The sequence below is a fragment of the Ranitomeya imitator genome, chromosome 4, assembly GCF_032444005.1.
Source record: "Ranitomeya imitator isolate aRanImi1 chromosome 4, aRanImi1.pri, whole genome shotgun sequence".
NCBI lineage: Eukaryota > Metazoa > Chordata > Amphibia > Anura > Dendrobatidae > Ranitomeya > Ranitomeya imitator.
Genome location: NC_091285.1, coordinates 372065413 through 372090113, shown reverse-complemented (window position 1 = coordinate 372090113; position 24701 = coordinate 372065413). Strand labels below are relative to the sequence as shown.

At 44.1% G+C, this 24701-nt stretch overlaps 1 protein-coding gene across 3 annotated transcripts in view; it reads left to right on the top strand.

Annotated features, from left to right (window-relative positions):
- The window catches only part of PCLO (piccolo presynaptic cytomatrix protein), a 665287-nt gene that overhangs the window by 167787 nt on the left and 472799 nt on the right, over positions 1–24701 (top strand). For all 3 annotated transcript variants that reach the window (XM_069765158.1, XM_069765159.1, XM_069765157.1), the window contains exon 3: positions 11191–13425. In XM_069765158.1, coding sequence (XP_069621259.1) covers positions 11191–13425 — 2235 coding nt within the window. The remainder of the gene's footprint in view (positions 1–11190; positions 13426–24701) is intronic.

Genomic DNA, 24701 nt, shown 5'->3' with positions numbered 1-24701 from the left:
TAAAAGGTTGCTTTATTTAGTTTGCTCCTTGTACACGCTGAATAAAACACGTACACTATTTAGCCCATTATACTGTCAAACAGTAGTGGAGGCGTGACTTGTCTTTTTAAGGAGATGCAGCACAGGTGTCAAAATTTACACCTAGGTGCTGGGCGCAGATTCCTGAGCGTTGTTATTTGCTGTACAGGAGTCTGCGCTCTTGTTATCCCTTGGCCATGCGCTGTGAGCGATGCCTGTCTTCTCACCTCATTTCATGTTGGCCGGTGCGGTTAGCGATGGCCATGAAACCCAGACCCGCAGTGTCTTTTAATAAAGTCACACTGCAGAGCTGGGATTCGTGACCTTGCGCAGTAAATTTTGTCGCCTGTCCCTCATGTCCTTACACCTGCATCAGACTGGGCGGCCTCATCTGATCCCTTCTCGCATGCCGCGGCCATGAGGCCGCACATTCTGAAGAAGGCGGAAGGAGATGAGTAAAGACAGGCGAAGATATCCACTGCTCGTGCCCATCAATCACACCCTCGCAGTCAAAATAAGTAAGACAACGAGGAGCGTGGTTTCAGGCAGGGCGGACGCACAGCCACAGCCAGCCAACCAAAGATGTCAGAAGACGGGCAGCGCTAACAAGGGGGGTGCTGCGTGTCATTAAAAAGGAAAGTCACACCTCAGGGACATTGTAATGGTCTGTAATGAGACACATTTTTTACGTGTTTAATTAAACGTGGGCAAGTAGACAAAGTCAGCCACCTTGTACAAATGCAGCAGTACTGCTGTACAAGGTGGCTGTTATACATAGAAACACCTTGGGGTGGGTGGCAGGGTCCCTTTAATTTCAGTTCATGTGCCTGCGTGGCGTTTGCAGGTCACGTTGCCGGCTACACAGCAGGGGAACAGCTGGCGGTGCTGAACCCCACTAACACATTGGCTGGTGTTTTTCTCTGTGCAGCTAGCACTTCCGGGCAAAAACTAGCGGTGTTAGAGCCCAGGGTCAGCAGGAGGAGGAGAGGAGCAAAGTGTAGGCCGAAGCCTGCACTGGTGGCAGCTTTTGGTCGGTTGTGCCAGCGTGGCTTGTGCTGGACACGTTGCCGGCTACACAGCAGGGGAACAGCTGGCGGTGCTGAACCCCACTAACACATTGGCTGTTGTTTTTCTCTGTGAAGCTCGCATTTCCGGGCAAAAACTAGCGGTGTTAGAGCCCAGGGTCAGCAGGAGGAGGAGAGGAGCAAAGTGTAGGCCGAAGCCTGCACTGGTGGCAGCTTTTGGTCGGTTGTGCCAGCGTGGCTCTCTGCTGGACACGATGCCGGCTACACAGCAGGGGAACAGCTGGCGGTGCTGAACCCCACTAACACATTGGCTGTTGTTTTTCTCTGTGAAGCTCGCATTTCCGGCCAAATACTAGCGGTGTTAGAGCCCAGGGTCAGCAGGAGGAGGAGAGGAGCAGAGTGTAGGCCGAAGCCTAGTTGAACCAATTTCAAAGGTAACCTTTAACCCCCCCTCAGGTGTTGCAAGGTACAAGAGCCACACCTTGTGCAGCATTAATGCTGCACAAGTAAAAGGTTGCTCTATTTAGTTTGCTCCTTACACACGCTGAATAAAACACGTACACTATTTAGCCCATTATACTGTCTAACAGTAGTGGAGGCGTGACTTGTCTTTTTAAGGAGACGCAGCACAGGTGTCAAAATTTACACCTAGGTGCTGGGTGCAGATTCCTGAGCGTTGTTATTAGCTGTACAGGAGTCTGCGCTATTGTGATCCCTTGGCCATGCGCTGTGAGCGCTGCCTGTCTTCTCACCTCATTTCATGTTGGCCGTTGCGGTTAGCAATGGATATGAATCCCAGGCCCGCAGTGTGTTTTCAAAAAATCACACTGCGTGGCTGGGATTCGTGGCCTTGTGCAGTAAATATGTTTGCCGCTCACACATGTCCTTACACCTGCTTCAGACTGGGCGGCCTCAGCTGATCCCTTATCGCCTACCACGGCCAGGAGGCCGCACAGTCTGAAGAAGGCGGAAGGAGATGAGTTAAGACAGGCGAACATATGCACTGCACATGCCCATCAATCACACCCTCGCAGCCAAAATATATGAAACGAGGGGGGTTGTGTCGGGCAGGGCGGATGCACAGGCACAGGCAGCCAACCAATTATGTCAGAAGACGGGCAGCGCTACCAAGGGGGGTGGTGCGTGTCATTAAAAAGGAAAGTCACACCTCAGGGACATTGTAATGGTCTGTAATGAGACACATATTTTACGTGTTTAATTCTACGTGGGCAAGGATAAAAAATCAGCCACCTTGTACAAATGCAGCAGTACTGCTGTACTAGGTGGCTGTTATACATAGAAACACCTGGGGGGGTGGGGCCAGGTTCCCTTTAATTTCAGTTCATGTGCCTGCGTGGCGTTTGCAGGTCACGTTGCCGGCTACACAGCAGGGGAACAGCTGGCGTTGCTGAACCCCACTAACACATTGGCTGGTGTTTTTCTCTGTGCAGCTAGCACTTCCGGGCAAAAACTAGCGGTGTTTAAGCCCAGGGTCAGCAGGAGGAGGAGAGGAGCAGAGTGTAGGCCGAAGCCTGCACTGGTGGCAGCTTTTGTTCTGTTGTGCCAGCGTGGCTTGTGCTGGACACGTTGCCGACTACACAGCAGGGGAACAGCTGGCGATGCTGAACCCCACTGACACATCACCTAGTGTTTTTTCTGTGTAGACAACACTTCCAGGTGGCAACTGACAGTGTTGAAACCCAGGGAATCAAAGAGGAGCAGAGTGTAGGCCGAAGACTGCAGTGGAGCAAGTTGAAAGGGAACCTTTAACCATAGGCATTTGTTGATGAAAGAGCCATCTTGTACATCAGTAATACTGCACATGGAAAATGGTGGCTCTGAAAATTATGCTCCTTGCAAACGCTGAAGTACACACTCATATAATGTGTCCCCTCACACTGTCAAACCGTCCCGGAAGTGGGACTTTCCTTTGTAATGTGACACAGCAAAGCCGTCATTCCAACCCCCTTGGTGCCGTGCGCCACCTCCTCAACGTTGTTTGGTTCTGTCACGGAGCCCGCGCTGTAATGTTATCCCTTGGCCATGCACAGTTAGCGGTGCCCGTCTTCTGACATCATGTAGGTGTCAGGCTGGCAGTGCCTGTGCGTCCAAGCTGCCCGAGATCCAACCTTGCAGTGTCATCTAATGTAGTCCCACTGCCGTCACCATCTGACGGAACCGTTGCCTCCTGCTGACTGGAGCCGCTGGTGATGGTGTAGACATTTGGGGCGGGCACACAAGTGCCAGAGTTGTGCCATACTGGGCTTGCCTTGGGCAGAGGCACTGCTTCTGCTCCCTCTTTGGGCAGAGCCTCCCCCACTGCCTCGACGCACTGAGCTGCTTTGTAAAGCACTAGCAGCACTCCTCTCAGTTGGACAGGAGAAGATGATGGAATTCACCAGTGTGTCGTGGTACTCCCGCAATTTACGCTCCCGGGTCAACGCTGGGATGAGGTTTTGGACGTTGTCCCCGTAGCGAGGATCGAGGAGGGTGAACACCCAATAATCAGGCATGTTGAGAATGTGGTTGATGCGGCGGTCGTTTCTCAGGCACTGCAGCATGAAATCCACCATGTGCTGCAGAGTTCCAACTGGCCCAGAAACGCTGTCCCCTGCTTGAGACATGATCTCTGCCCGCTCGTCATCACCCCACCCTCACTGTACACACTGACCACTGGACAATTGTGTCGCTCCCTCCTCTGGACGGAGCTCTTCCTCCTCCATTGACTCCTCCTCATCCTCCTCACAAATTGGCCCCTGCGTACCCCTTTGTGAGGAACCACGTGGCGCTGACTCTCCAGAAGCTGATGGAAAAGGTGTCTCCTCATCCTCCACCTCTTCCACAACATCATCCCTTAACCCTTGCAAAGGTTGCTTAAGCAGGCAGATAAGGGGGACAGTCATGCTGACTAGTGCATCATCTGCACTTGCCATCCGCGTGGAATAATCAAAAGGACGCAAAACCTGGCAGACGTCCTTCATAGTGGCCCACTCTGTGGTTGTGAAGTCTGATCGGCGCTGACTGCGACTTCTTTGCGCCTGATGCAGCTGGTACTCCATAACTGCTTGCTGCTGCTCACACAACCGCTCCAACATATGTAACGTGGAATTCCACCGGGTAGGTAGGTCACATATGATGCGGTGTTCCGGAAGGCGGAATCGGCGCTGCAGAGCAGCAATGCGGGATCTGGCCAAGCTGGAACGCCGCAAGTGAGCACACTCTAGGCGGACCTTGTGCAGCAGGGCATCAAGATCTGGATAGTCCCTCAGAAAACTCTGCACAACCAAATTGAGCACATGTGCCAGACATGGGATGTGAATAAGGTTGCCAAGGGCCAAAGCTGCCACCAGATTTCGGCCATTGTCACACACTACCATGCCTGGCTGGAGATTCGCTGGCAGTAACCACACATCGCTCTCCTGCTTGATGGCATTCCAGAGCTCCTGCGCTGTGTGGCTTCGATGCCCCAATGAAACTAGTTTCAAGACGGCCTGCTGACGTTTGGCCATGGCTGTGCTCATGTCGGTCATAGGTAAACGTTCACGGGTCCATGTGGAGGTGGACTGTGACGGCTCCTGCAGAGTTGATTCTGAGGAACTTGTGTAAGAGGAGGAGTCAATGCGTACAGACTGGATTCCTGCAATCCTTGGAGTGGGCAGGACACGTCCTGCGCCACTCGCACGATCTGTACCTGGCTCAACAACATTAACCCAATGGGCAGTGAGGGAAACGTATCGCCCCTGTCCATGCTGACTGGTCCACGCATCGGTGGTGAGGTGGACCTTGCTACTGACGGCGTTCAGTAGCGCATGTTTTATGTTTCCCTCAACATGCCTGTGCAGGGCAGGGACAGCTTGCCTGCTGAAGTAAAAGCGGCTGGGCACCTTGTACTGTGGGACTGCCAATGCCATCAAGTCACGGAAGCTGTCAGTCTCCACCAGCCTGAACGAGAGCATTTCCAGGGACAACAGTTTGGCAATGCCTGCATTCAGAGCCTGTGCTCGGGGGTGGTTGGCCGAGAATGCCCGCCTTTTCTCCCATGCCTGTACTACCGATGGCTGTAGAGTAGACTGGGAGTGTGAGGATGACTGGGAAGGTCGTGCTGTGGGTGGAATTACACAAGGTCTCTGGACAACAGTGCCAGAGGTTCTTCCATGGCGATCCTGGGAGGAAGCCAAACCAGCTGTGCGTGAGCTGGAGGAAGAGGCAACACGAGCTGAAGAGGTGGTAGCTGCCGCTGTTGGTTGGCCTACATCTTCAGTCTGTTTCTGTAACTCCACCGCGTGCCTGGTCCGCACATATTTCCACATATTTGTGGTATTGAGGTTGCTGACATTTTTCCCTCTTTTTACTTTCTGATGACACAGCTTGCATTTGACAAAACAAATGTCATCTGCAACTGTGTCAAAAAAGGACCAGGCACTGCAAGTCTTGGGAGCGCCCTTTTTGGCTTTGGAAAGAGACAGGCTCCTAACGGGTGCCAAAGTGGAGGCTACAGGCTCCGCAGTTTTCCCCCTCCCTCTCCCTCTTTGGCCCGTAAGGGGAATCTCTTCCTCAGAGCTGCTCCCACCACCTTCCTGTTCCTCACGCCACGATGGGTCAACGACCTCATCATCTCCACTACCCTCTGCCACCAACTGCTCCTCCTGGGTAGTCTCGGCAGCACAGTACGCACCAGAAAGCGGCACCTGAGTTTCATCATCAGATGCGTACTGCGCTGTGGTCACCGGAGGCACTGGCCCACCCGCCTCTTCAGAGTCAGAGAGACAAAGCTGTTGGGCATCACTGCACACTGCCTCTTCTTCCATTTCTCCAATGCTGCTTGGCTGGCCCCCTGTTTCCAAGCCAAGAGATTCAGAGAACAGAAGTAGAGATGGCTCCTGTCCTGGGCTCTCTGACTGCCTGGCCAATTTGGCAGGTGGTGAAGAGACAGATGGCTGCTCTCCAGTGGTCTGTGCCTGAGAGGATGTGGCACTAACTGTAGTCGATGCCGAGGCGTTAGCTGCCATCCACCCGACAACGGCTTCAATTTGGTCTTCACGCAGCAGTGGTGCACGGCGCTCTCCGACAAAGCTGCGCATGAAGGACTGTTCCCTGCTGAAACTGAGTGACGACGAGTCACCGGCGCCAGCAGCAGGCACAGAATCACCACGTCCTCTCCCTGCTCCTCTCCCTGCTCCGCGCCCACGCCCACGTGCCTTACTCCCTGCCCTCTTCATCTTGGTTGACAGATAAAGATAAGCAGAAAAGTACTAAGGCCTTAGTGTGCTTATTCCTGAAATGCTCCTCCTAACAGGTGTAAGAAACACTAATGTTGTAAAGTGTGGACTAAACTTTATTATTTTTCAAATGTGGCCTACACAAGTGTTTAGTTGTGTTTGGTGAACTTTACTTTTTTTTTTTTTGCAGATCGGGCTACAGAGCTAGTTTAAATCACACGGAGACCGTGCAGACAGCCGTAAACGGCGCTGCAAGGCCCAAAAAACCTCCTCTAGGTTATTCTATTTAGTGTTTTTCCACTATTTAGCTGGATACGATTGGAAAGACACTAATAGGGAATTTTTTTTAAAAAATTTTAAACAGGCTGCACTATTTGAAAAAAAGGAAATTTTTTTTCAAGGTATGAGGCAGTAACGCACCCTTAGCTGAATCCAACCGGCTATGGCTGCACACAGACTACAGGGCGAGCTGCGCTCACACAGAGACCTTGCAGACAGCCGTAAACGGCACTGCAAGGCCCCAAAAAAAACCTCTAGGTTAGCCTATGTAGTGTTTTTCCACAATTTAGCTGGAGACGGGTGGAAAAACACTAATAGGAAATTTTTTTTTTAAATTTTAAACAGGCTGCACTATTTGAAAAAAAGGAAAATTTTTCTCAATGTATGAGGCAGTAACGAACCCTGAGCTGAATCCAACCGGCTATGGCTGCACACAGACTACAGGGCGAGCTGGGCTCACACGGAGACCGTGCAGACAGCCGTAAACGGCGCTGCAAGGCCCAAAAAACCCCCTCTAGGTTATCCTATGTAGTGTTTTTCCACAATTTAGCTGGAGACGGGTGGAAAAACACTAATAGGAAATTTGAGAAAAAATGTGCAGCAGGCTGCACTATGAGCAAAAAAGGACAACTGTGTGAGGCAGTGTGAACCCCCCCTGAGCTGAATACAACCGGGTATATGGCTGCACACAGACTACAGAGTGAGCTGCACACACACACACACACAGAGACCTTGCAGAACGCTGTTAAAACAGCGCTGCAAGGCAAGAGCAAGGTGAACAGTGAAGAACACACAGCGTTTTGCTAAATTAGCCTTTGGAAAGGAAAATAAAGCAATTAGCTATCTCAACTGGCCCTCAGTTAGAACACAGCGTCCTGTCCCTAACTGAAATCACAGCAGAGTGAGCGCAAAATGGCGGCAGCGTTTTTTATAGTGCAGAGTGACATCATTTCAGCAGCCAATCACAGCCTTGCCAGTACTTACATGCCCACCATGCTAAACAGGATGTGCCCACACTTCCAATCATTCCTCATTGGCTGCTGCGTTCAGTTTGAATTCTGGGAACTTCCGATTCCAGTATCCGATACGCGGGAAGTATCGGAATTCGGTATCGGAATTCCGATACCGCAAATATCGGCCGATACCCGATACTTGCGGTATCGGAATGCTCAACACTAATGATGATGGAACTCGATATTCTGATTCAAGGATGATTTTTATTTCAAACTAAAATACAACCGGTTAAATTATTCAATTTATCAAAACATCAACTCTCTAAGGCTGAAGAAGCTATTTTATCTAAAGGTCTAGGCTTCTGTCCCACACAAAGAGCCAGGCCTTTTGATTTATTTCTTGATCTAAATAAGTATGTCCGCAAATTAACACTTGTTAGACATTTTGCTATAATGGATCGAACAGCAGGGTGTAAAGACAAGGATGAAGTAAAAACTATTGAAAAAGCAGATACCATTCCATCCAGTAAAAGTATACATAAAAATGTCTGTCCCAAATCTAATTTTAACCCCACCCACCATCGAGGCAGTCATTTGGACACTTTTTATACTTTAGTATCCGAGGAATTTCGGGGATTAAATAAGACTGGAAAAACTATACAAAAAGGGAAAATAGAAAATACGAGTTCTGTAGGTAAAAACAGACTAAGTAATAAAAGAACCATTCAAAAAATGAATACTTCAAAGGAAGAAAAAGAAGCTTTAGAAAAACTAAAGAACAATGAAAAAATTGTGATTCGAGGAGCAGATAAAGGAGGGGGTATTGTCATTCAGGACCGAGAGGACTATTTGGAGGAAGCATATAATATATTATCAGATGTAAAATACTATAAAAAGTTAGATGTTGACCCTTCCAAAAGACATATCGAAGAATATCATAGGTTGATAGACACTGCCTTTAATCAAAACATCCTAAATAAAAAGGAAAAACGGTTCCTGACCAACAAAAATCCAAATACAGCCCTATTTTATCATCTCCCCAAGGTGCATAAAAATCCTGTGAAACCTCCCGGACGACCGATCATTTCGGGGATAGGCTCACTAACTAGTCAGCTGTCTCACTACATTGATCTGTACCTGCAGGATCTAGTTAGAAAACTACCTTCTTTTCTCCTAGACTCCAGCCAACTAGTAAAAGAATGTGAAAATTTTGTTTGGGAAGAAGATTACATGTTCATAAGTTTAGACGTACACGCTCTTTACTCCAATATTGATCATAGATTGGGAATAAATTCAGTTTCACATTATTTGAATGAAGTAATTGATATGCCAGAACATCAGAGACAATTTTTAATAATGGGTCTAAAATTCATATTGGAACACAAGCTTTTTACTTTCCAGGGGCAAATGTATACACAGCGGCTTGGCACCGCGATGGGGACTCGGGTAGCCCCAAGTTTCGCGAATCTTTTCATGGGGTGCTTCGAGTCCTCATCCCCCTTATGTCAGCCACCTTACTGTAACAATATGTTATATTATCGACGCTTCATTGACGATTTAATTATATTTTGGAAAGGCACTTCAGTTGAAGCTCAAGAATTTATTGTGGCATTAAACAGGAATGACTGGGGTATCACTTTTTCCGCAGAGGTTAATAAAGACAAAATACATTTTCTTGATCTAGAAATATCTCATAAAAACAAAAAAATTTGCACTAGAACTTACTTCAAGAAAACTGACACCAATGGTTTCCTCGATTATCGGAGTGCACACCACCAAAAATGGAAACAAAACATTCCTTATAGCCAGTTCCGTCGAATCAGGAGAAATAATACAAATAAGAAAGATTACGTGGAACAATCGAAAATTTTGATCGATCGGTTTACGGATATGAAATATCCAAAGCAATTAATTATGGCAGCATATAAAACCAATCTAGAAAGAACTCAGCAGGAGTGCTTATCCAGAGAGAATAATGAAAATAAGGAAGTGGAAGAGGGGATAACTAAGGAAGGAGGAGAAAAACCCGAGCGGATTAATAAAAACAAAAATAAGAATAAGGATAGAAAAAAAGATGGGTGGCAGTATAATTTTATCACTGCTTTTAATAGTAGTAATACAGAGATAAGAAACATTTTAAATAAATATTGGTACTTATTGAAAAAAGATACATTTTTGAAGAAACTTTTACCAGACAAACCCAATATTACTTTTCGTAGGGGCCAAACAGTGAAGGGTATAATTGCCCCTAGAAATCTCAGAATGACCAAAGATGAGGAATGTGAATGTATAAAGAGAAAAGAAAAAATTAGGATAAACAAAACGGATGCTTCCAAACCGGGTATTTATCGATGTGGTTCCCGAAAATGTTGTACCTGCAAAATTATCACCCATATGATTCATCACATCACGTCGTATAGTACGGGTGAAACCATAGCGATCACACAAAAACTAACGTATGATAGTGATTTTGTGATATATGTTATTACCTGTACCTGTGGCCTGCAATACGTGGGTCGGACTATTCAGTCCTTACGATCCCGTATGAATGGCCACAGACACAATACAAAAAATGGCTTTTTAAAACATAGCTTATCCCGGCATCTATGTTTGAAGCATAATAAAGCATTCAATATTTCTGTAACCCCGTTGGAGCAAATACCTGTGAATTGTACTAATAGGGTACAAAAGTTAAACTGGAAAGAATCATATTGGATCTTCCGTCTGGGTACATTATACCCAGATGGATTAAATGATGTTATAGAAGGTATATGATGTGCAAAGCTGCAAAGCAAATAAATTGACAGGTACAAGATTGCATATTAGTTTTTTCAGTTTTAATATGAATGAAATTTCAAAAATTTGTAATTGACATATGGAAATAGTCCCAATATGAAAAAAGCAAGTTTTTTTTTTCTTATAATGTATATAATTGTAGGATTTTACATTTTAGTATGAAATCACACTTTAGTATGTTTAATAACATTTTAACAGAAATTTTTTATATAGTATAATTATATTTATAGTGCTCTTAGAAAAGAAAAGATAATTTTAGTGAATAATTTGTAAAAAAAAAAAAAAAAAAAAAGAAAATTCAGTGTGGAATTTTTTTTTTATTTTTTTAACACTTTTTTTTTTTTTCTTCCTTGTGTGGGAAAAGAGAAAAGTATAAAATGTATTTGTTATATGAATTTTGTTGGATTCCTCAGAGTGCAAATTCTTGCATATCTGAGTACCTGGGTGTGTCAGACAGCCCCCACCCAAATTGACATGCAGGGATATCTGCTATAAAATGTGTTCAGATAGATCTGTTTATATGCATGACATTATACCTGAGGAAGACTCTAAGAAGTCGAAACCGGTTGTATTTTAGTTTGAAATATAAATCATCCTTGAATCAGAATATCGACTTCCATCATCATCCTTCAGGAGCGCATATTGCTGGGGAAAACATCCACAAACTAAAATAAATTAAAAAGCATATGGTCCATCCTGACTTTTAAAATGCAAAAATGGCTATAAAGTAATTAAATTACATTTGTTTGGATAGATTAGATATTTTATATATCAATAGTAATAAGAAATGAAAAGCAGGTTTCTGATAGTTTGTAAACTAAAACAATAATTTTCGAATCATTACATTACAATTTATACAGTGAAGTCAATGTGTTCAATTTTGTTTTCTTTTGTTAACAGATGCAAGAATGGCTTTGTTTGAACTGTCAGATGCAGAGAGCCCTTGGTATGGATATGGCTGGTCCACCTATGCCACAGCCAGGAAAGCAAAAACCTGCAGCACCATCAGCAGGAGTATCAGTTTCTTCTCCAAAGAAAGAGCCTAATGTAGTGCCAGATAAACTAATGAAACAAGGCCTGAAAGCATCACCTATGGTGCAAAGCCAGATATCTGCGCCGGACTCACCATCCAAGTTTAATCAACCAGCAACAGAAAGCAGAACAGGTAAACCCACAATATCAGATAAATCCAAACCAATAGTACCTGAAAAGAAGCAGACAGTTGAACTGTCCCAGACTGTATCTTCTCAACCTCAGACTAAACCTGATTATGCTCCTTCCCCTGCAACAGCAGAAACCAAAATAACTGATTCTATAAAAACAGTCTTTCAGCAATCAGCTAAAGAATTTAAACAGTTTGCATTACCTGGTCAACATCAAATAACTGCTCAAGAAGTAGAGACATCACAGCTGAAAGACGATTCTTCAAAAAGTCCAAAAAAGATAATGCCAGCTAACCAGTTAGCTCAAAAGGAGGTGCCTCTGCCAATAAATCCCAAGCCTAGTCCTTTGGACAAACCTGTCACTCAACAAGCATCACAACTTCCAGAACTTGTTAGCTCAAAGCCTAGTCTCTTTCAAAAACCTGTCACTTCTTCAATGCCAGGGAGTCCAAAATCTAGCCCTGTGCATAAACCTGCAGCTCCACAAGCAACACAGCTTTCTGGACCAGGAAGTCCAAAATCTAGTCCTGCCCATAAACCTGTACCTCCACAATCTACCCAACCTTCTGCACCAGGAAGTCCAAAGCCTAGCCCTGCTCATAAACCTATAGCTCCACAAGCAACACAATCTTCTGGACCAGGAAGTCCCAAATCTAGCCCTGTCCATAAACCAGTAGCTCCACAATCAATACAATCTTCTGTACCAGGAAGTCCAAAATCTAGTCCTGCTCATAAACCTGTAGCTCCACAAGCAGCACAGTCTTCTGGACCAGGAAGTCCCAAATCTAGCCCTATCCATAAACCAGTAGCTCCACAATCAACACAACCTTCTGGACCAGGAAGTCCAAAGCCTAGCCCTGCTCATAAACCTACTGGTCCACAATCAACACAGCTTCCTGGGATAGGAAGTCCAAAATCTAGTCCTGCTCATAAACCCGTAGCTCCACAATCAACACAGTCTCCTGGGCCAGGCAGTCCAAAATTTAGCCCTTTTCATAAACCCACAGTTCCACAATCAGCACAGCCTTTTGATCCAGGAAGTCCAAAATCTAGTCCTGCTCATAAACCTGCTGTTCCCCAATCAACACAGCCTTCTGGTCCAGGCAGTCCAAAACCTAGTCCTCTTCATAAACCTGCAGGTCCACAAACTACACAGTCTTCTGGGCCAGGAAGTCCAAAACCTAGTCTTCCTCACAAACCTGTAGTTCCACCTCCCAATGCACCAGGAAGTCCTAAACCTAATCCTCCTCAAAAGCCTGTCATTTCACAAACAACACCACAGCCTACTGTATCCACAAAGCCAAGTCCTCTTCCTAAACCTGGCAGTGCACAGGTAGCAGCACAACCTACTGCACAGCCTCCTAAATCACAAGAGCAGGCAAGACGTTTCAGTTTAAATCTTGGAAGTGTTACTGAAGCTCCAAAGATACAACCTACAACGCCACAAGAGACAGTGACTGGAAAGCTCTTTGGGTTTGGTGCATCAATATTTAGCCAAGCCTCCAGTTTTATATCAACAGCAGCCCAACCAGGTACTCAACCACAAAGCACACAAGGAACAGCATCCAAGCAACCTGTACCTGCACCTGCACAAAAATTAGCTGATAATCAAAAGCCTACAAAAGAGCCTACGGTCCCACATTCACCCAAACTACCCGTGATTAACAAAGAAACACAGCCTGTACCTTCAAAAGTATCAGAGGAGCCAAAATTGAGTCCTTTGCGAAAAGAGATTGATGACAAAAAAATGGCAGAGAAAGCAGCAAAGAAAGACATTCCAGAGTTAAACAAGACTACAAAGGTAGAGCCAGAAATTATTGAAAAAATCAAAGAAGCAAAAACACTATGTCTTCTTTGTAAAACAGAATTAAACATTGGTTCAAAGGACCTTCCTAATTTTAACACATGCACAGAATGCAAGAATATGGTATGCAATTTATGTGGATTTAACCCAACTCCACATCTGACTGAGGTAAGAAAGTACAATTTTTTTGGTAATTGAGATTTTTTGGCACAGATAAGTTGGTGACTTTTTCTGAATCGGAATAAACCTTCATAACTACAAATTATATATTTGATAGTACAGTCATTACTGTAAATAATATTTAATAGATCACCTATATTGCACTCAGTACCACTTGCCACTATTTAATTACTGCTACTTAATAACACATGAACAGTTGTAGCTCAGTTTTATATTTTCTTCTTCTATGTAATGTTTTTGTACACTGATGGGATAGAAAACAAGCAATACATAACTATCACATGGATGCTCTAAAGACTGATATCAACCACACTGTGTGAATAGGACTAAGTGGAAACATGTTCCACCAACATTTTTCACCACATCGCAGTAAATGTGGTAAAATTCTGATCTGCTGCATCAACTCCAATGTTCCCTCAACAATGATGTCCCTCACCGGTAGTGCCATACATGCATGAGTGACAGCAGCGGTCACGTGAATCATGAGAGGGACATCATTGCAACAGATCTCTGAGGTCCCTTAAGCTAATTGGAGAGGGATTGTCTAGGCAATTAATGCTTATTTTAAAAGTTTAACAAATTGCTGCTTTTGTTGTGTTGTTTTTAACTAATTTATAATATCTAATCACTGTTTTGAAAGGAGAAAAAAAATATTGCATTAATTTTTAATGGATAACATTAACATTAACATCGTAACAGCGATACGTTAAGCTGATGCTTGCAAATATTCTTTGATACTTTGTTTTAACAATTTTAATTACGGTATATTGTGTGAAAGCTTGCAACAGGTTCCAAATTTTAGTCCTGCAGTGCCAGTTTGTTCATGCTCTCTGTGCAAGCTGATGGTATATACTGTATACCATCCATTATTTTCTCCATCACATTTATTCCGCACACATCCGCTAGTACTACTTGTGTACTTAGAATATTAGAATAGCAAGCAGATGCTAATAGCTGAGGCACGTAACAACCAAAACCAAGAAGTTCTATAATATAGCAATACACATAGTACATTTTCAGTGTTTTCAATAATTCCTTTTTATTAAGCAAAGTCAATTAAATTGCCTGTATTTAAATGTGAATGATTCAATCTTTTCCTCTGCAGAACTGCAAACTGTATTCTAATGTGGCACATTTGCAGCAGGTCTTCACGTGCTTTTGCATGCAGAAAATCTTCAGTTTAATAGAGTACTGTATTAGAAGATTACGCTTCAACAATTTAAACATTGGAGGAAATTTCTGCACATGAATTTTGCAGTATGATTTTTTTAAAGTCACTACAGATGTAAACCCATGAAATGTGATGGGTGAAATTTGCAGCAAATCCACAACAAATTAACATGTACAGTACTGCATGCAGACTTTGCTGCGTGTGTGCTGCAGAAAATTCACAAGTCTTCTATATCTGAAAGTACCCTTAAAGGGAAACTGCCACCAGCAAAAATGCTGTTAATCTGCCGATATGGGCTTAATCTGCAGGTTAATAATGTTACTAACCTGCCCAGCGCCTGCAGGTAGCCGAAAACCAAAGGGAGAAAATTTACTTTATTCTTCCCAACAGCGTTCGATTTCAGTCTTGGGGGCAACACCGGCGCTGATTCAGTCACCACTGAATATACAGAAAGGCAGCTGTAACTGCTTCCCTGGCCCTGACTGACACTCACTCACATCAGTCAGGGTCGGGGACGCGGTTACAGCTTCCGTTCTGTATTCTCATAGCGGTGACTGAACCGGCACGGCACTACCCCTGTGACTGAAACCGAATGCAGCTAGGGAGAATAAATTTTATATGCTCCCCGCAGCATTCGGCTACATGCAGGCACCGGGCAGGTTAGTAATGCTATTAACCTGCAGATTAATTCCATATGTGCAAGATAATAGTGTTTTTGCTGGTAACAGGTTCCTTTTAAGCTTAAAACACTACTCACGGATTTAGGTGTGCCTCCTACTCTGAGCCAATAAGATGTATGCTTCAGATGTCATTTAAAAAATACATTATGTACCCTTATAAATGACAGGGAGCTGAGATTTACATACATGGCTGAAAGTGTTGGCACCCTTGAAGTTGTTCCAGAAAATGAAGTATTTCTCCCAGAAAATTATTACCATTACACATGTTTTGTTATACACATGATCATTTCGCACAAAAAAAAAGGGGGAAATTGGAAATAATTTCACATAAGACACAAAAAATGGGCCAGACAAAATTGTTGGCACCCTTCCAAAATTGTGAGTAAACAACTATGTTTCAGGCATGCGATGCTCATTCAAACTCAACCATGGCAAGAAGGAAGCAGGTGTGGGCAATATGAAAATCACACCTGAAACCAAATAAAAAGGGGAGAAGTTGACTCAATCTTTCCATTGTGTGTCTGTGTGTGCCACAATAATCATGGAGAACAGAAAGAGGAGAAGAGAACTGTCTGATGACTTGAGAACCAAAATTGTTGAAAAATATCTAAAAACTCAAGGTTACAAGTCCATCTCCAGAGATCTTGAGTCCAGATCTAAATCCCATTGAAGACCTGTGGAGAAATCTTAAAATTGCTGTTGGTAGAAGGCACCCTTCAAATATAAGAGACCTGGAGAAGTTTGCAAAAGAAGAGTGGTCCAAAATTCCAGTTGTGAGGTGTAAGAAACGCGTTGATGGTTATAGGAAGTGATTTATTCCAAAGGTTGTGCCACCAGATAGTAAGTTGAGGGTGCCAACAATTTTGTCTGGCCCCTTGGTGTTTTGTGTAAAATTGTGGCCACCTGGCCTTTTTTCCTCATTTTTTGTGTTCTAATACACACAAAGGAAATAAACATGTGCATAACAAAATGTGTAATTGCAATAATTTTCTCGCAGAAATACTTCATTTTCTGGAACAATTTCAAGGATGCAAACAATTTTGGTATTGTTTGGGGAAGGTTTTTTAGTATTATCCTGGCTATATCGCATCCTGCGCGTTACCATCTGTTTGCAGCCTACATGATTGCTGACCGGTTCACCAAGAAAATGTGTGACATTTGATTTCTTTGTAGAGCTTCTATGCTGTATAATCAGAACTCTATAACCATAATCAGAACTCGTGTTCTATGAATAAATGAGGTGTCATCGGAGAGGAACCTAGATTCTTGCAACTTGCAAAATACCAATTAATTATCGAATATACTGTATATATGCCTTACAGTATCCTGTGTCAGTTTGAAACCAAAATTCTGACAGTGTGGTTGGATGAGCCCACAACATGCTAAGGCATTTATAGAATAAAAGAGGACTTGACACCTAATTGTTTATACTGTAGAGGGTGCTGTGGCCCACACTTACCAGCTGAGGTGGTTGTAGTTGAACAAGAACGATGCCATGCCACCGGATTAGCAGTGTAGCAGAAAGCGGCTCCTGAAACACTCACAGTCAGCGCCCACATTGAACCGCTATACAGCATGATGTGCTCGGTGCAAAGCGGGGGTGGGAAGGGGAAGCCGTCACACTGAGCAGTGTATTGAAGAATGGCTCCCACTACAATAACCTGTGCATTTAGCTTTAACTAGAGTGGAGATGGCTACAAGTGGCTTTTTGAAAAAACTGACTTATGTAATAATATTATTATCTATCCTCTCCCTTTATGTGATGACATTCTAATTGTATTTTATCTTTGATAGCCTAGGGCTTCTAGGCTAACAGGTATTGGTTTTACCATCAAGAAGTAACTTACAGGATCCAAATCAACACAAATGTTTTCCATTAGCAATCTAACGATCACCAATATTAAAAACCTGAAGTCTGTCATCTGTAGCATTTGTTTATACATTAGATGCAGACTCCATGGCAAGCATCCAGTTTAGGATGGATCTTAATTATAGCGTTCAGCCTACTCTATTTCATTTCCAGCTAAGTCCACTAATGGGGTAGAAATGGAGTTTTGTCATAATTGATGACCATCATCACTTTCCATTGACATATTGTATATATGGATTACAGTACATATTGCATAAAGTACGAAATATGATGGGGTCATTTTCCTATCAGTAGAAAGAAAAGTCTATAGATACAAAGATCCTGTTAAAATCAATTACATTGCATTATTTATTCTTATTTGAAATTGAGTCTAGTCATTGCACGTTTTTTTATATGTTAACTATCTTTTAAGCAAACTTTGAATAAATCAAGAGTACAAGTGAATAGTAAACAATTTGTAATATATCTTATCAGAGAAATCTGCTTCTTACTTCACTTATTAGCCACTTCTTTTCCTTTACCTCCTGCACTATACAGCTAAATTCCAATTGGTCAAGAATGAATTCCATCCAGTGATGTACCGCCAGTAGTGGCAGGCCATGTGGCCACTATGGGGCCTGTGACTTGAGGGGGCTTCTCCCGCCCTGTATCGCACTTTTATCTGAATTGGCATCCTGGACACCGATACAATTGAAAACAATGATGAAACAGGGACCCTTCAGATCCCTTATCAATCATTCTCCCCCTGCATCTCAGCTGCAGCTGTCAGCACACATGCCATCACAACACTGCGCCCTCTGTGCAGAGCTGCAGAACTCACGATATGGAAACCAGAACAGTGTATGAACGAGAAGAGATGAGGTTTGCTTTTAATCAATGAGTACTTTGTGGGGGCCTATTATATTATTTGTAGGGCTTAGTGTGTGTGTGTGTTTGGGGAGTGCATTATACTATAAGGAACATTGTGGGGCCCATTATAATATTTGGAGGACTATGTGGGGCTGGTAATACTATATAAAGGCTATGTTGGTGTCATCATTATATTTGGAGTGCTGTATGGGGGTCATTATAATATTTGGAGGGATATGTGTGGGGGATTATAATATTTGGATGCTTATGTGGAGGCCATTATAATATTTGGAGGGCTATGTGGGTGCCCTTATACTATATGGAGAGCTATTTAAGGCCAGTATACTATTTGCAGGGCTATGTGGTGGGCCATTATACTGTTTGGATGGCTATGGCTTCACTAGGAGGAAAATACTTTGTAGGGGCTGCTGTCATGATTCCAGGCTGCAATTAGAGCTAAGCAGCAACCTCAGAGGAGAAAAAAAAAAAAAAACTTCCTCAGACTACTTTTCCTCCTACTTCAGCCCAAACATTTTGTGGCCGGCTATACTGTCATGATTCCAATGGCAGGGAATCACAAAAGGACAAGCACCAACGAGCTCTAGGGTGATGGAACCTGAGCTGACCGCGACCCTAAACCTGAACACACAAATAACAATAGCCGGGGAACGTGCCTACGTTGATCCTAGACGTCTCGCACCAGCCGAAGATCTAACTTCCCCTAATAGAAGAAACACAGACCTCTCTTGCCTCCAGAGAAATACCCCACAGAAATAGCAGCCCCCCACAAATAATGACGGTGAAATGAGAGGAAGGCACATACACAGTATGAAATCAGATTCATCAAAATGAGGCCCGCTAAAACTAGATAGCAGAGGATACAAAAGTAAACTGCGCAGTCAGCAAAAAACCCTTCAAAAAACCATCCTGTAATTACTTGAACTCATGTTCCAACTCATGGAACATGAGGAGCAATTACAGCCCGCAAGAGCAACCAGCAGCAAAGAAACAATTATATGCAAGCTGGACAAGACAAAAATAAATCAAAACGTGGAACAAGAAAATCAAAAACTTAGCTTGTCCTGAAGATTACTGAAGCCAGAAGCTGAGGTAACAAAACACTCTGATAACCTTGATAGCCGGCGGGGAAATGACAAGAAAGCCCGGTTAAATAGGAAACTCCCAAATCCTAATAGAACAGGTGGACACCAGAGACAGCAGAACACAAATCACCCAGTACCATCAGTAACCACCAGAGGGAGCCCAAAAACAGAACTCACAACAGTACCCCCCCTTGAGGAGGGGTCACCAAACCCTCACGAGAACCACCAGGGCGACCAGGATGAGCCCTATGAAAAGCGCGGACCAAATCATCAGCATGAACATCAGAGGCAACCACCCAAGAATTATCCTCCTGACCATAACCCTTCCACTTGACCAAATATTGGAGTTTCCGTCTGGAAACACGAGAATCCAAGATCTTCTCCACAACATACTCCAATTCTCCCTCCACGAGCACCGGAGCAGGAGGCTCAGGCGAAGGAACAACAGGTACCTCATACCTCCGCAACAACGACCGATGGAACACATTATGAATAGCAAATGATGCCGGGAGATCCAAACGAAACGACACAGGGTTAAGAATTTCCAAGATCCTATAAGGACCGATGAACCGAGGCTTGAACTTAGGAGAAGAGACCTTCATAGGAACAAAACGAGTAGACAACCACACCAAGTCCCCAACACGAAGTCGAGGACCCACGCGGCGACGGCGATTAGCAAACTGCTGAGCCTTCTCCTGGGACAACTTCAAATTGTCCACCACATGACTCCAAATCTGATGCAACCTATCCACCACCATGTCCACTCCAGGACAATCAGAAGGCTCCACCTGACCAGAGGAAAAACGAGGATGAAACCCCGAATTACAAAAGAAAGGAGAAACCAAGGTAGCAGAACTAGCCCGATTATTAAGGGCAAACTCGGCCAGCGGCAAAAAGGTAACCCAGTCATCCTGATCAGCAGAAACAAAACACCTCAAATAAGTTTCCAAGGTCTGATTAGTTCGCTCCGTCTGGCCATTCGTCTGAGGGTGGAATGCAGACGAAAAGGACAAATCAATGCCCATCTTAGCACAGAACGTCCGCCAAAATCTAGACACAAACTGGGATCCCCTGTCAGAAACGATGTTCTCCTGAATACCATGCAAACGAACCACGTTCTGAAAAAACAGAGGGACCAACTCAGAGGAGGAAGGCAACTTAGGCAAGGGTACAAGATGAACCATTTTAGAAAAGCGGTCACACACAACCCAGATGACGGACATTTTTTGAGAGACAGGGAGATCCGAAATAAAGTCCATGGAAATGTGCGTCCAAGGCCTCTTCGGGATAGGCAAAGGTGACAACAATCCACTGGCTCGAGAACAGCAAGGCTTAGCCCGAGCACAAACCTCACAAGACTGCACAAAAGAACGCACATCCCTAGACAAGGAAGGCCACCAAAAAGACCTGGCCACCAAGTCTCTAGTACCAAATATTCCAGGATGACCTGCCAACGCAGAAGAATGGACCTCAGAGATGACTCTACTGGTCCAGCTATCCGGAACAAACAGTCTCTCAGGCGGACAACGATCAGGTTTACCCGCCTGAAACTCCTGCAAAGCACGTCGCAAGTCTGGGAATACGGCCGACAAAATCACCCCATCCCTAAGGATACCAGTGGGCTCAGAATTTCCAGGGGAGTCAGGCACAAAACTCCTAGAAAGAGCATCCGCCTTCACATTCTTTGAACCTGGCAGGTATGAAACCACAAAATTGAAACGAGAGAAAAACAGTGACCAATGAGCCTGTCTAGGATTCAGACGCCTGGCAGACTCAAGGTAAATCAGATTTTTGTGATCAGTCAAGACCACCACACGATGTCTAGCACCCTCCAGCCAATGACGCCACTCCTCAAATGCCCACTTCATGGCCAAAAGTTCCTGATTACCCACATCATAATTCCGCTCAGCGGGCGAAAATTTTCTAGAAAAGAACGCACATGGCTTCATCACCGAGCAATCGGAGCTTCTCTGTGACAAAACCGCCCCCGCTCCAATCTCGGAAGCATCAACCTCAACCTGGAAAGGAAGCGAAACATCAGGCTGACGCAACACAGGAGCAGAAGAAAACCGGCGTTTAAGTTCCTGAAAGGCCTCCACAGCCGCAGGAGACCAATCAGCAACATCAGCACCCTTCTTAGTCAAATCCGTCAAAGGCTTAACAACACTAGAAAAATTAGTTATAAAACGACGATAGAAATTAGCAAAGCCCAAGAACTTCTGCAAACTCTTAAGAGATGCAGGCTGCGTCCAGTCACAAATAGCCCGAACCTTGACGGGATCCATCTCAATAGTAGAAGGGGAAAAAATATACCCCAAGAAAGAAATCTTCTGGACTCCAAAGAGACACTTTGAGCCCTTTACAAACAAGGAATTAGCCCGCAGGACCTGAAACACCTTCCTGACCTGCTGAACATGAGACTCCCAGTCATCAGAAAAAACCAAAATATCATCCAAATACACAATCATAAATTTATCCAGATATTCACGGAAAATATCGTGCATAAAGGACTGGAAGACTGAAGGAGCATTAGAAAGTCCGAAAGGCATTACCAAATACTCAAAATGGCCCTCAGGCGTATTAAATGTGGTTTTCCACTCATCACCTTGCTTTATTCGTATAAGATTATACGCACCCCGGAGATCAATCTTAGTGAACCATTTAGCCCCCTTAATGCGAGCAAACAAATCAGTCAACAAAGGCAGAGGATACTGATATTTTACGGTAATCTTATTCAAAAGACGATAATCTATACAAGGTCTCAAGGACCCATCTTTCTTGGCCACGAAAAAAAAACCTGCTCCCAAAGGGGACGAAGATGGACGGATATGTCCCTTTTCCAAGGACTCCTTAACATAATCCCGCATAGCAGTATGCTCTGGCACTGACAGATTGAACAAACGACCTTTAGGAAATTTACTACCAGGAATTAAATCTATAGCACAATCGCAATCCCTGTGAGGAGGAAGCGAACTGAGCTTAGGCTCCTCAAAAACATCCCGATAATCCGACAAAAATACAGGAACCTCAGAAGGAGTAGATGAAGCGATAGAAATCGGAGGTGCATCATCATGAACCCCCTGACATCCCCAGCTTAACACAGACATTGTTTTCCAGTCAAGGACTGGATTATGAGTTTGTAACCATGGCAGACCAAGTACTAGAACATCATGTAAATTATACAACACCAGGAAGCGAATCACCTCCTGATGAATGGGAGTCATACGCATGGTCACTTGTGTCAAGTACTGAGGTTTATTCATAGCTAAAGGTGTAGAGTCAATTCCCTTCAAAGGAATAGGGACTTCCAGAGGCTCAAGACTAAACCCACATCGCTTGGCAATGACCAATCCATAAGACTCAGGGCAGCGCCTGAATCTACATAGGCATCGACGGAAATGGATGATAATGAGCAAATCAGAGTCACAGACAGAATGAACTTAGACTGTAACGTACTAATGGCAACAGACTTATCAACCTTTTTTGTGCGTTTAGAGTATGCTGATATAACATGAGCTGAATCACCACAATAAAAGCACAACCCATTTTTCCGCCTATAGTTTTGCCGTTCACTTCTAGACTGAACTCTATCACATTGCATTGTCTCAAGTGCCTGTTCAGAAGACACCGCCAAATGGTGCACAGGTTTGCGCTCCCGTAAACGCCGATCAATCTGAATAGCCATAGTCATAGACTCATTCAGACCCGTAGGCGCAGGGAACCCCACCATAACATCTTTAATGGCCTCAGAAAGGCCATCTCTGAACTTTGCAGCCAGGGCGCACTCATTCCACTGAGTAAGCACTGACCATTTCCGAAATTTTTGACAATATATTTCTGCTTCATCTTGCTCCTGAGAGAGAGCTAATAAAGCTTTTTCAGCCTGAATCTCTTGGTTAGGTTCCTCATAGAGCAAACCCAATGCCAGAAAAAACGCATCCACATTGAGCAACGCAGGATCCCCTGGTGCCAATGCAAATGCCCAATTTTGAGGGTCACCCCGCAGGAAAGATATAATAATCTTAACCTGCTGAGCAGGGTCTCCAGAAGAGCGAGATTTCAAAGAAAGGAACAGCTTGCAATTGTTCCTAAAATTCAGAAAACTAGATCTATCTCCAGCAAAGAACTCTGGAATAGGAATTCTAGGTTCAGACATAGGAGCATGTACAACAAAATCTTGTATATTTTGAACCTTAGCAGCAAGATTATTCAAGCTGGAAGCTAAACTCTGGACGTCCATGATAAACAGCTAAGGTCAGAGCCATTCAAGGATTAAGAGGAGGAAAAAAAAATCAGCCAGGCTGCAATTAGAGCTAAGCAGCAACCTCAGAGGAGAAAAAAAAAAAAAAACTTCCTCAGACTACTTTTCCTCCTACTTCAGCCCAAACATTTTGTGGCCGGCTATACTGTCATGATTCCAATGGCAGGGAATCACAAAAGGACAAGCACCAACGAGCTCTAGGGTGATGGAACCTGAGCTGACCGCGACCCTAAACCTGAACACACAAATAACAATAGCCGGGGAACGTGCCTACGTGGATCCTAGACGTCTCGCACCAGCCGAAGATCTAACTTCCCCCTATTAGAAGAAACACAGACCTCTCTTGCCTCCAGAGAAATACCCCACAGAAATAGCAGCCCCCCACATATAATGACGGTGAAATGAGAGGAAGGCACATACACAGTATGAAATCAGATTCAGCAAAATGAGGCCCGCTAAAACTAGATAGCAGAGGATACAAAAGTAAACTGCGCGGTCAGCAAAAAACCCTTCAAAAAACCATCCTGTAATTACTTGAACTCATGTTCCAACTCATGGAACATGAGGAGCAATTACAGCCCGCAAGAGCAACCAGCAGCAAAGAAACAATTATATGCAAGCTGGACAAGACAAAAATAAATCAAAACGTGGAACAAGAAAATCAAAAACTTAGCTTGTCCTGAAGATTACTGAAGCCAGAAGCTGAGGTAACAAAACACTCTGATAACCTTGATAGCCGGCGGGGAAATGACAAGAAAGCCCGGTTAAATAGGAAACTCCCAAATCCTAATAGAACAGGTGGACACCAGAGACAGCAGAACACAAATCACCCAGTACCATCAGTAACCACCAGAGGGAGCCCAAAAACAGAACTCACAACAGGCTGCGTAGTTGTGCCATATGCTCTTTTTTTGTGAGGGGGCCAAATAGGACTTCTGCTATGGGGCCCCATGATTTCTATTTATGCTTCTGCTGCTAGCTCACTGACAGGTTAGATTACTGATGCCAATTGATGTCTATTGAAAGTGTAGTAAAAAAGAGAAGTGAAAAGCAAAGTGAAAGAAAGAAACAGACATACTCAAACGCAATCTGCTGCTGCCTTCTAATAAATTATTTAGCTCTCTGTTCTAGATGGTACACTGCTCAGTACTGCGGCTTGATACTGCTGCTTTTGAAGGTGCGCTATATGGAGACGAGACCGCAGTAATGCTTCTTGTCTATGTGTGCAGTGTATGGGAAGCTTAGGCCTCTTTCACACTTCCGTCTTTTACCTCCAGTCATAATCTGTCGATTTTTGAAAAAACAGGATCCTTCAAATTTTTCTGCAGGA